The sequence below is a fragment of the Equus caballus genome, chromosome X, assembly GCF_041296265.1.
Source record: "Equus caballus isolate H_3958 breed thoroughbred chromosome X, TB-T2T, whole genome shotgun sequence".
Lineage (NCBI taxonomy): Eukaryota > Metazoa > Chordata > Mammalia > Perissodactyla > Equidae > Equus > Equus caballus.
The window spans coordinates 140,828,303-140,840,461 of record NC_091715.1 but is presented as its reverse complement, the minus strand read 5'-3'; the positions used below and the strand labels follow the sequence as shown (position 1 = coordinate 140,840,461).

The window sequence follows — 12,159 nt, the reverse complement described above, 5'->3', positions numbered from 1 at the left end:
TATCCCCTTCCTCCTCTCTGTCTGTCCTCTTCCTGGGCACCCTGGAGGAGGTGGCTGCTGCTGCGACCCCGAGTGCTGACTAGGGCCCTCAGAGTGCCTGGCCATCCCTCACTGTCATGGCAGCCACTCCATGGAGCCAGTCTGGAGACGATGGCTCCAGTAGCCAAGATGAGGAGGGGCCAAGCGCGTGGGAGGATCCAGGAGACGCCAACTCCTCACTCCAAGACGTACTATGTTTGAAGTTCACTGACCTGGTGGGGTTCCTGCTGCTCAAGTATTGCACAAAGGAGCCCACCACAAAGGCGGAGATGCTGAATACGGTCCTCAGAGATTACCAGGACCACTTCCCTGTGATCTTCAGACCGGCCTCCTGGTGATGCTCCTGGGTGTGATCCACCTTCAGGGCGACTGTGCCCCTGAGCAGGACATCTGGGAAGCACTGAGTGTCATGGGGGTGCGTGCTGGGAGGGAGCACTTCATCTACGGGGAGCCCAGGGAGCTGCTCACCCACTTTTGGGTGCAGGAGCAGTACATGGAGTACCAGCAGGTGCCCAGCAGTGATCCTGCACGCTACGAGTTCCTGTGGGGTCCCAGGGCCCACGCTGAAACCAGCAAGATGAAAGTCCTGGAGTATTTGCTCAGGGTCAGTAGCAGGGATCCCAATCCCTTCCTCCACCTGTGTGAAGAGGCTGTGAGTGATGAGGAAGGGGCACCTGAGCCCGAGGGCGGCCAGGCACGGTCTAGGCCCACGTCCAGCAGCTTCTCCTGCTGGGCATGAAGTGAGGCCGCTTCTTCACTGCGTGTTTCATGAGAGAGCAGTGAGTGTCCTAAGTAGTGGAGGGGCGAGGTGGGAGGACACGGTGGATAGTGTCTGTGGGTTCCTGTCCTCTATGATGGATCCTGGAGATGGATCTTGGTTTCTGTTAGGACTTTACAAATCTTGTTCTTTTAATAGAAGATTTAATTTGCTTCAGTGTCTTAAGTTTGTGAATTACCCTGATCACGTATGAATTTGTACTTATCCAGTACAAGAGTAAGAGTTTTGCTATTTTGTAAAAGTAATTGGGACACCTTCCATCATAGCCTCTTATCCGAACTGGATGTCATGGCACTGGAACAGGAATTTCCTTGGAAATGTGAAAGATCTTAGCCATCAAATCGATGGGGTCAAGAAATAGAGAAATAAATGTAGAAGGTACTTAATTCTTGGCTTCTTATCTCCTCTTGTCTGTTGTTCTGTCAAACTAAAATATATATGTATACCTGGATATGCTTGCTTGATTCAAGAAAATCACAGAAATTTAATCTGCATAAGTAAGACCCCTGCTCACTGGCTCTTTTCTTCCCCAATGTTTTGCTGAGTCTCTGCCCTCTGGAAGGCCCTGTGTCAGTAGTGGGGACAGAGGATACGTGGGGCACTCCCCACCCGTAGAATGAGAGTCTGGGAGCCGCAGTCCTCTAGGAAGATGGTGAGGTGTCGGCTCCAGGACAAGTCAAAGTAGGTGGGTGGTGGTGCGGCCCCAGGGGAGCGCGCTCACGTGTAAACACCCGGAGCCGGGGCAGTGTGGGCTTTGGGAAACTGAGATTCCTTCTGTGGGAGTTGATTGTCATGAAGCTCGGTGGTGGTAATGGCCAGACTCACAGTGTGTCTTAGGGCTGAGGGGCAAGTCTGAAATGGAAAATTGCTCTGAAGAGTTTCTTTTGGATCATGGGTAAAGCAGAGAAATCTTCACTTGGGCAGGAAGGGAGGGTGTCCTGGGCACTTGTCATGTTGCAGATGAACAACAGTGTAGAACAAGGTGTTTAAAACCCACAGTCTGCAACGATTCCTGAGAAATAAGTTTCTTGCTCCTTGTAGTGATGCCCAGGAGTGGCTGAACAGGCGCTCTCCTCCATGGCCTGGGAAATCCAAACTAACTGCATTGAAATGACCTTTGATTTCTGCTACCTGAAGTTTATTTTGACCATCTGTAAGCAAGGGCTAGATTTTCCTGAGGTTAAATGAATGAACATACTTGGGTTGCATGGAAGAGGGGCGGCAACAGAGGAAAGGAGGCCGTCTTTGACGGGAATTCTGGGAGCTTTGAGTTAGGTGCCCCTGGCTGGGGAAGACCCCACACTGAAATGGAATAATACAGCCTCAGGGAGGGAACCATGCAGAGCAGCAATTGGGGCTGAGTTTCTAGTCAGTTTCCAATTGAGCTGCAAATTCTCTGAGATGTCATGGAAAGCAAAAATTTCCAGAGGAGAGAGTGGTAGGAGCCGGGGTCAAAATCATACTGGAAATGACTATTGACCAGTAAAGATCCAGTATGCACCCGTGTCCACGTGTTCAGGCCCGTTCAGCAATGTGGACGGTAGCAGAGACTCCCAGGCTAAGGCTGTGCTGTGGAGTGAAGAGGGCAGTCTCTCCCTGCTGAGACCTGGAGGATAACGTGAAAATTAGACGTGACCTTGGATTTGAAGCACCTGCCACATAGTAGGTGGGCACATGCAAAAAGTGGAGAATTTCGGGGCAAATTTGACTTTCTCAGAAACCCCTCCCAGAATTGACGCAGATTTTGTCATAATAAATTATAACAGCTGCTTTTTGTTGAGCATCTATTATGCAATGGTAGTAGACGTTGGAGAGATGTCAAGGGCTCCCCCACACCTCGTCTTCCTCTCCTCCCTGGACTAATGGGGACACTGCACTGCCAGTCCTCTTGTGCTCAGGAAGGGTCTTGTGAGGACCCTTTGCCAGCAATAGCAGCAGATGCCTTGTTTGTCACAGCTGTTTCTATAGAGGGCACCCTGGGGGCCATGGATTAATTATCAAGCTGTGACAACACAGGACACTGACCACGCTGTTTCCTCACACATGGACTTAAGCCATGCACATTGGACCCTTAGAGATGAGATGCCAGATTCTGTGCCTTTGAGGCCCTGGACCGGGGTGGAGGTGTTCAAAAGAGGAGCCACCCCACAGGAAGCTGGCTGCAGGAATTCCTCCATGCCACCTGCTCCCTTAGGCCCCTGTGCTACTCCCCTCAGTCCCGTCAGGACTGTGATGTGTCTCTATTAGGAGGCCGGCAGCTAGCTGCCTAATGGCCCTGTAGGGATTGGGGCTGCCCTCCTCCTGGAGGCCAGCCCGGAAGCCCCATCACCCCTGCTGTCCGCTCTGCCCACTCTCTCCCCAGCCTGCCCTCCTGGGTCTGCCCAGCGTGGGGCTTTGCCCTGCCTGTCTCCCCGCTGACAACTGCTCAGTCCCCAGTGCCGATGTTCTTGTCCATATATCTATATTTGGACGTCCCCAGATAAGAATCCTCTTTCAGCACAGCTGTAGTTCAGGGAGAGCTGGCAGGACGTGATGTAGCCTTTTGCTGAGTCTCCTAGTGGGTGTAAATAATAATCACTGCCATGTGAATGTTTGACAAATCACTATGCTTATGAGACATTTTCAAATAATTACCTATGTAATGCCAAAGATTTGATTAATCTGTTGGCCTGGTCAGCGTGACTATGAGGTTTTGCTTTCCGAGGCTGAGCCAGAGACGGGGGGAGCGGGGTCTTCTCAACCACCCACCGAGCCAGCCAGGACCCTGGTGTCCCCAAACAGACAAAAGGCTCTAGCAGATGGCAGGGGTGGTCATCAGGACGCTCCTCCAGGCCCCACATACCCCTAGACTCAAAGGTGGATTTGAAAATGAGCCAGGCAGCAGAGGGCTTTGGGGTCCCAGGAGGCAGGTTGTGAAAAATGTCAGCTGTCCCAGAAGTCGGGGAAGGAGGAGGACCTGCCAGATCCCATTTGAACTCCCCCAGGGGAGGAATGTGGGAGCAGATGCAGCCGGAGGTGAGCTGTAACCGTGACCATATCATGAAATGGGCGCTCTTGGGACAAGTCCCAGGACCAGACCCCTGTGGGGCACTCCAGGGTGGAAGCAGGGACACACGTGCCCATTCTTGGAAGGAACTGACTGGTGTGGGACAGCGCTCGCCCAGGGCGGCTATGGACCACAGGGCTGCAGCAGCCTGGATGCCCCAAGCGCCTCACAGGGTGCATCAGGGAGGCATTTCCAGGGTGCAGCGTCCTCCGCAGCAGCCTCTGTGTGGGCGCATGACATCGGGGCCTCAGCAAGTCCTGAATAGGGCAGGGCAGAGCACACAGCAGCTCCCCTGCCCATCAACAGGAAGTTTCTGACATCCTCTCTGATGCCCTGAGCCTACCCGCTGAGGGGCTTGTGTGAGGCGTCTCAGCCATGATCCTGCTTCTCTGAGAAGCCCCCATTCCCCAGCCATGGCTGAAGCCTGCTCAGAACTCCAGCCTCCTTGGCAAAGGGCTGACCTCCTCCCTGGCTCTCACCTGCCCTCCTCTGTGGCAAATACCACTGGCAGCTTCCCCAGGGCCCTTCGTGAGCAAGTACAGGGTCCCAGGTTTCTGCCTGTTTTCAGTCGCTGAGCTGGGGTTGGGCACAGGAATATGGCTGGGCTAGTGGCAGGATGCAGGGTGTGATGCCAAGGGGCACCCACAAGACAGCATTGGGAGGCAAAGCCAGGTTTGCCCAGCACCCAGAAGGAGGGCTTGTGCAAAGGGCTCCACAGATACTTACCCCCGTGTGCATGCATGAGAGTCTCTGGCCCTGTGGACTCTGTGCAATGGACTGCTGCCCTGCCATGTGTCTGATGTCTAGCCTGCCCACGGGAGTGAGCCTGCAGGAGAACGTCGGGCCCCAAGTCAGCTGGGAGAGAAGGGGAGCAGACTGGGCATGTGACTGGGAGAGCATGGCTCATGCCTGAAAATAGGAGCAACCTTCAGAGGGCCACAATTCCAACACCCATGTCCCACTAGAACCTTCTCCATCGTCACACCCTCTGTCCTAGACCCTACCTTTCCTCCAAGGCCCCTGTCTCCATGTCAGGAGAGACAGTGCCCGATGGCACTAGGAGAGGCCATGTGGGCTGTGTGAGGCTCTCTGTTTCCTCATCTGTATAATGGGAAGAACAACAGTACAACTTCTGAGCCTTGAGATTGTTTTAGTTTCCTAGGGCTGCCGAACCAGGTACCACAAATTTGGTGGGGGGGAGGGGTGGAGGAAGTTTCTTCTCTCACATTTCTGGAGGGTCAAAGTCCAAAATCAAGGTGTTGGCAAGGCTAAGCTCCCTCTGAAGGCTCTGGGAGAGGATCCTTTCTTGCCTTTTCCAGCTTCCGGTGTCTTCATGTGTTCCTTGAGTGGCTGCATCATTCCAGTCTCTGCCTTTGTTTCCACATGGCTGTCTTCCCTCTGTATACGTCTATGGCCATTTTTCCCTTTTCCTATAAGGGCACCAATCATATTACATTAGGACCCACTCTAATGGCCTCATCTTAACTTGACTGCATCTAAAAAGAGCCTATTTCCAAATAAGTTCACCTTCCCAGTTACTGAGGATTAGGACTTCAGCTTATCTTTTGGGGGTGGGGGCATAATTATACCCCTAACAAAGATTATACAAGGTTTCCCTTGTATATAAAATGCCTCGCTCAAAGAAGGTAGTCAGTTAGAAGGAGCTATTATTACTGAGCATCCAAGATGTACCTTCTCACTCACATTTTAATATTTCTGAATCAGTATATATCTTATGATCCATACGTACATTGCTTGATGCAATTTTTCTTTTTCATTTGAAAATCTATTATCAAATGCGTGGCCCATCGCACATCTTAGAGCTGTGCAAACATGGTATAACTTGTTCTATAAGACACAAAAAGCCTCAGCTTGTCAATGACCTGGGAGAATCTGGTAGGAAAATGGGAGTTTGGCTGCCCACACATAATGCCTGCAGCTACTAGAAACTTAGGAAGAAAAATTCATTGTTCTGGCAGATGAAGGGTACCCAGTTTGAGGCATGGGAGAGGGAGAACTGCTTGTTTGAAGGGCCCTTGGCAAGGTCCGACTCCCATATTCATTTCATGAGCACTCCCTGAGCATTTACCATATACCGGGCTGCAGGGTTGCAGGGAGGTAGCAGGTAGCTCACGGGCCTCCTGAGCTGAGTCCTCAGGGCATAGAGGCCTAGGGGATCACCTGCTGGACCGCAAGTAGGCCAGGGCAGGGCAGAGCGTGCTTTCCATGGTACTGGAGAAAACAAACAATTTAGGAGGTCGCAGGATCCTAGGATAGACTGGACACTGTGACAAAGCAATCTACCTGTATTACAAATGTATGGAACAACCTCATTGAGCTGTTGCTTCACACTGCCTGGCTCTGTGTACTGTTTGCACACAGTCTGGTATGGTCTAGGTTGAGTCCTCTTCTGTTGCAGGGGTGAGTCCAGAGAAAACAGTTTTGCCATGAGCTCTCAGATCTAAGATTGGAGGACCTGCCTGAAAGGAGGGTGCTTCAGAAACTCTGCAGAGAATGAATGTAGATGACATTTTTCTCCAGAGAGGTCCACCTGCCTCCACTCCCTGACTTCTATGCCTTTGCAAGTGTTATTCCCTCTGCCTGAAATCCCCTTTCTTCTCTTCCTGGCCTGAAATCTTCCTTGTATCCTTTCAGATTTCACTCAGCGGTTCCCACATCCTGGAAACTTACCATGTACAACATTACGTTTTGATTATTCCTATTTGTGTGTTCCCAGTGCCTCCCACAGTGCTTGGCACAAAGCAGACACTTTGGAAAGCGTGTGTTTAATAAAGGTGATGGAAGGAGTGAAAGTTACAGGCTGCCCCAGTGCATTAGGAGAAGCTACGGGGAGGAATGGGGCATCTGATTAGTTAGGGTAGAGGGTCCCAGAGGAAAGTTATAGAGAGCAAATGTGGAAGCAGAAAGGACAAGAGGCAAGCAGCGAGTGAAGACTCAGGAATGACATCAGGATGGGCATGAGGAGAGAGGGGAATTGCATGGGCAGTTGGTTGGTGACCTCTGGCATGCACGTTCTTTCCTGTCTGCCCCATAGGCCTGGCCACATGCACTTCATCTGGGCTTTTCAGGCACATCTCACTGGAGGAGGGGGACCAGGAGCCTCTCGCTTCACCTGGGAAGCCTTCCTGGAGCGCCTGGCAGCAGGAGAGGCCCAGAGGGGAAGCACAAGGATACCCTAGTGGCACTGTAGGCCCAGAGACAGCCTCCCCATCCTGCTTACCAACAGGAAATAGCCCCTGCTCCCTTCAGCAGGAAGTTTGCTCCAGGGGGGATGCTGACTCGCTCACTTCCAGGGCCACCCTCAGTGACAAGTGGGCCAGTAGGGTCTTGGGACTGCTTTCCCTCCCTCTTGTCTCTCAACAGCTGCAGTTTAGGCCCCTGACGAGGGGTGGCTCTTTCTGGGCTCTGGAAGAATCTTGAGGACAGCTGCAAGTCCAAGAAGAACCATAGGTACCACCTCCTCGGTCCTTTCCATTGCCCCCCAGACTCCTCTCAAATTCCCCAGCCCCCAAATCCAGCCGTGCATTCTACCACACTCTTGTCCAGACTCCAACCACCTCCCAGTGAGATCTCAGGAACAGAAACCACACATTTACCAAAGTCAAGCTAAAGTCCCCAGAAACAGAGGGCCATCTCAGGAAGCGGGGGTGCATTTTACAAGTAGAGTCCCCAGGAGTCTTGGGGCCTCCAGTGATTCCCTAATTGGTGGCATTCAGGATGTGGACTTTCAGGAACTTAAGAGTGGAGATTTCGGGTCAAGAGGGGGTCAGCCTGCAGCCGGCATCTCACATTTCCCGGCTAAAGAAATTGTCAAGCTGATCCCCCAGGAACTCTGTAGTAGGCCCACCAGCCTTGCCCAGGATTGGATCCCAGCTGATCCTCCCTGCACTGGAGCAGTGGTGAAGCCAATCTGAGTCTTCTAATTCCATGCTCTCTCCACTCTGCTGCCATAGCCCAGGGGAGGAGTCCTGGTGGTGCGGAGAGGTGGGCCACAGCTACGTCCTTCCCTAACCCATGTCCTCTATGACCAAAGTATCTGAATGCACCAGGATTCTCTTCTTCAGGGCCCTGCTCTTCAGAAGCCTGCTCTCCACCCCATCACATTGGAGCCAATGTGAGTGTTGAATTGGACAAGCCACCAACTTATCAGAAGTGTGGCACAAATCCAAGGCAGTCTTTAAAACCATGGTCCAGATATGCACTGGTACTTCTGGAACACTGTAACATGTGTCCACTCCAACGTCACATGGATGTGCTTTCTGGCTTATTTGGGGGTCATGCTTTTTCAATTCAGAGCCATTCCATTTCTTTGTATGAAGAATGTTGGGAGCATCTAATAAGATGGCCCTGAAATTTGGTGGCAAGTCAAAGTTTTCTAGAGGAGATGATGAGGGTGTCATCCTGTGTGAGGCTCAGGGTCTTTCCTCAATGTCTGGGTCACTCATGGTTTTGTCCAAACAGGCCAGTGAAGCTTTGGGCCTCTGCCCAGTGTGGGACACTGAGCAAGGGGTCTGAGATGGGCAGCATATTGGCAGCAGGGTCTTTTGCACTTGCTGGAGAAAGGAAAAGAGGGACACCTGGATGTTCTGATTTTTATTTTCATGAGAGCACTAGCAGAGTACAGGGCTGGGCCTCCAGTGAAGTTGAGGCAGTCCAGGCACATCCACTTCTCAATGACTGGGGATGTGAGGGCTTGGAGTAGTCCAATTCTTCCCATATCTCCCCATGGGCAGGCCTATATGCTCCCCTTGGCATTTTGGCTTGTCAGAGCAAAAGAATACATTGACAATTGGTTTGTATATTAGTGTCTTGTTCCCCTGGCTAGGCAGCCCCAACAGTCTAGTTATCTGTGGGGAGACTAGGGGACTGCAGAGCAGTGGTTCAGCTCTGGGACTCCTTGGGACCTCACCAAAGTAGTGACTGCCCTCGAGGCTCTGGACTCTGAGCAGCTTGCCTGGTCTCTGTGAAGCTCTTGAAAGAGCAACAGTGTTTGTTATTCAAGTCTCTTAACTGACAAACAATCTCACTCTTAATGCCTGTTTGGGGTGAGCCCACCAGTAATTCAGATGGTGCTGGCCAATCTGGCCACTGGCAAGTAACTTTTTTTTTAAATATCTAGTTGTTTTGTTTTTTGTTTTTTGTTTTTGCAGGGAAAGATCCTCCCTGAGCTAACATCTGTCACTAATCTTCCTCTTTTTTTACTCCCCAAAGCCCCAGTACATGGTTGTCTATGCTAGTTGTAAATTGTTCTAGTTCTACGTGAGCTACCACCACAGCATGGCACCTGACAGATGTGTGGTGTGGTTCCGTGATCAGGAAACAAACCCAGGCCCCCCAAGCAGTGAGCACCAAACTTTAACCATCAGGGCTGGCTCACAAGTGCCTCTTTTTTACAGCATGGGCTGCAGGTTCGGCAGGACTCCAAGTTGCATCTTTGCTCCTACATCCTTACTAGCTGAGAGGCTCAGGGCACGTTATATAAGCTTCTCTGTGCCTCAGCTTTTTCTTCGGTATTTAAATGTTCATTGAGAACCTTCTCACGGGTAGACACTGGACTCCACCCGGAGGATAGGCAGGGGAGCTGGACCCAAGACTGAGACAGGGTTCTCTGGTGCTTCAGCAGCTGACAAACTTGATTCAAGTTACTCATCCTTAAAACCAACTCATATAATAATATCCATTCCCCAGCAGGTTTGGGAAGCCTAATTACCACTTGTGAAATGTTTTCAAGTTCTCAGAAGAAAGGTGATACATCATGGCAAAGTATGACTATCATAGTTGTGATCTTCTCAAGCTGACCCCAGGGGTAACCCTTATAAACCCGCACAAAACTGCCATTCATGAAACTCTGCTATTGTAACAAAGTACAACTATTATCCATAATGATACTAGACTAATGTCTAAGGTATTGCTGTGCTCATGCAAAACTCTTAGAACAGGCGGAAGTGAAGAAAAGAGACTAGGTCACCTGCTGTGAGCTTATCCTGTGTTCCAATTCTGAAAGTAAATAGACTCCTTGAGGAGTCAGGCACCTGAAAGAGCACCAGATCGCAACAACATTCTTTGAGCACCTAGTGTTCACCAGGTAGTGAGTTATGCATGTTATCTCATTGAATCTTCCCAAGTTTAGGAAGTAGGTTTTATCATCTCCATTTTGCAGAGGAGAAGAATTGAGGCTCAAAGATGTTGACTTGCCCAAGGAAGATGAACCTGGCAGTTATAAATAGAATGGCCTGGAGTGGAGGAGGAGGCCAGGTGTGAGGTGACCACAAAGTCTAGGCAGGAGCCAAGGAGTCTGTGAACTAGGTTAGCAAAGTGAGGATGACTCCCAGATTTCCAGTTGGGCATCCCCCTGTGAATAAGTCTACCTCCAATGGAGAGAGGCAACCCAGGAGGGCAAGGTGGTTGAGAGGAAACATGACTTTCGCGCAGGGTAAGCCTGCAGCATATCTTCATGTGCTGGCCTAAGCCTTGGGAGGGAAGTTGAAATGCAGACTTTGGAGTCACTGACAGCTTTTGACGGGTGAAGCCTGTGATGAGATCGCCAAATGCAACGTGTCACCCGTGGCCACTACCCGCCACAGCTCAGTTCTCGCTGGGGGAAATCTCCAGAAGGCAGTGCGGGCCAAGGAGACAGGTGTCTGCGAAGACCTCACTGCGGGATTCCTGGGCGGCGGGCTCCGTCCCCGCAGGCCTGCACCCAGCCAACAACGCCCCTCGGCTCTCCTGCGTCTCCCAGCCTTCACCCCTCGCGCCGTCTCCTCCGCCCCCCGCGCAGCGACGCAAGGTCAGGGCCTCCAGGCGCCGCGAACCAGGAGGGCGGCGGCGCGCACGACCGCGGCGCTTCCAGGGCCAGCCTGCGGGTCTCAGGCGCATGCGCGGCCGCCTTACGGAAGCCCGGAAGGCGGGGCGGGAGGCGGTGGCTCAGGTTTCTCGGGGCGGCGGCGGCGGCGACGGCGACGACGCTGTTCGCGCTGGCACCATGAACCCGCTGTAACGCGCAGACAGCGCGGCGCGGGGGGAGGGGGGAGGAGGAGGACGCGGCCGCGAAGTTCTCCGCCATGAACCTGAGGGGCCTCTTCCAGGACTTCAACCCGAGGTGAGGGCCGTCGGCTCAGCTCCGGGGAGGCGCGGCTTGCGTGATGCTGCAGCGGGCGGCGGGGCAGCTGCGGCCCCGGGCGCCTGCCCGAGCCTCCCTATTGGAGCCGGCCATTCTCCGGGAACCCAGTCAACCTCGGCGCCGGCTCGCTACCTCCTCCTGCGCCCGGTGCCTTCAGGCACCACTCCTCCCCTCCCCCCGGTCCGCCGCCCCTCTAGAACCTCCCGGCCACGGCCCCAGCACCCCGCCCCCAGCCCCGAGCCCTGCCCCGCCCCGAGGGAATCCTCTGGCTCTCTGCTTGCCCTCCCTCGTTGCTGTCCCTACTTGCCCCTCTCCGTTCCCCCTTCTTGCACTCTGCTGCCTGCCCTCCGTTCCCCGCTCCAGAGCTTTTTCGCTTGACCCTCCCCTCCCACCCCAGCTGTTTCCTCCAGTTCTTCTCAGCCCCTGAGGTTTTCCTTGGATGTATGCCCATCCCTCGTTTGTTTGCTTCTTTGTTGAACTGGTACCTGTAACATCGAGTCCTTGGAGTAGGTGTCAGAGTATGCCACTACCTTACATAATGCCTTTGGGGGTGAACCTGACAATTTTCCATATGTGTTTTCTCATCAGACTTCACTGTAAATTTATTTACAGGAAGTAGATGTTGCTGTCCTGTTTCCCACATGGAGAATATCCAGTGGACAGTGTGGCGAGAACACTGGCTAGGGAATCAAGCGTCTGTTCTTGCACTTGCTCAAGTGTTGTGGAACTCTTTTCCCTCCCCCCAGGCTTTGAGCTCCCTGAAGTAGAGACCATCTCCTGTTCATCTCACTATCCCCCGCACCTCCCAACATCTGACACATAGTGGACACTTATAAAATGTTTCTGGAACTAAACTGAGCCAAAAGACCTGCGTTGGAGACCAGGCCATGTGTAACTGGGTGATTCTCTGCTCGTCTGAAAAATAAGGAGTTGGCCTAATCTCTTAAAGCCACTACTCTTCTTTGAAGGGAGTACCTATTTCCCTTATTTGCTGGTGGGACGCTATGCACTCAGTAAACTTTTTTGTGTGCTAGGTCCTATGCTAGGTGCTTCAGATGCTGGGAGGTCCCAGCTTGGGAGTGGAGAAAGGTATGTAAATAGATGATTTACAGCACTGTGCAGTACTGTACTCTGGGCACCCAGTGGAGACCACTC

At 52.4% G+C, this 12,159-nt stretch overlaps 1 protein-coding gene and 1 pseudogene across 3 annotated transcripts in view; both read left to right on the top strand.

Annotated features, from left to right (window-relative positions):
• Positions 1 to 845, top strand: LOC102148018 (melanoma-associated antigen 10-like; annotated as a pseudogene).
• A 9,678-nt stretch (positions 846 to 10,523) lies between these two features.
• Positions 10,524 to 12,159, top strand: part of TMEM185A (transmembrane protein 185A) — a 38,320-nt gene continuing 36,684 nt past the window's right edge. For 2 of the 3 annotated variants that reach the window (XM_005614587.4, XM_070257427.1), the window contains exon 1: positions 10,693 to 10,983. In XM_005614587.4, the coding sequence (XP_005614644.1) occupies positions 10,946 to 10,983 (38 nt within the window). In that variant the 5' untranslated portion in view covers positions 10,693 to 10,945. Of the gene's footprint in view, positions 10,984 to 12,159 lie in introns of all 3 variants that reach the window. The other variant, XM_001505091.7, reaches the window with a different exon arrangement.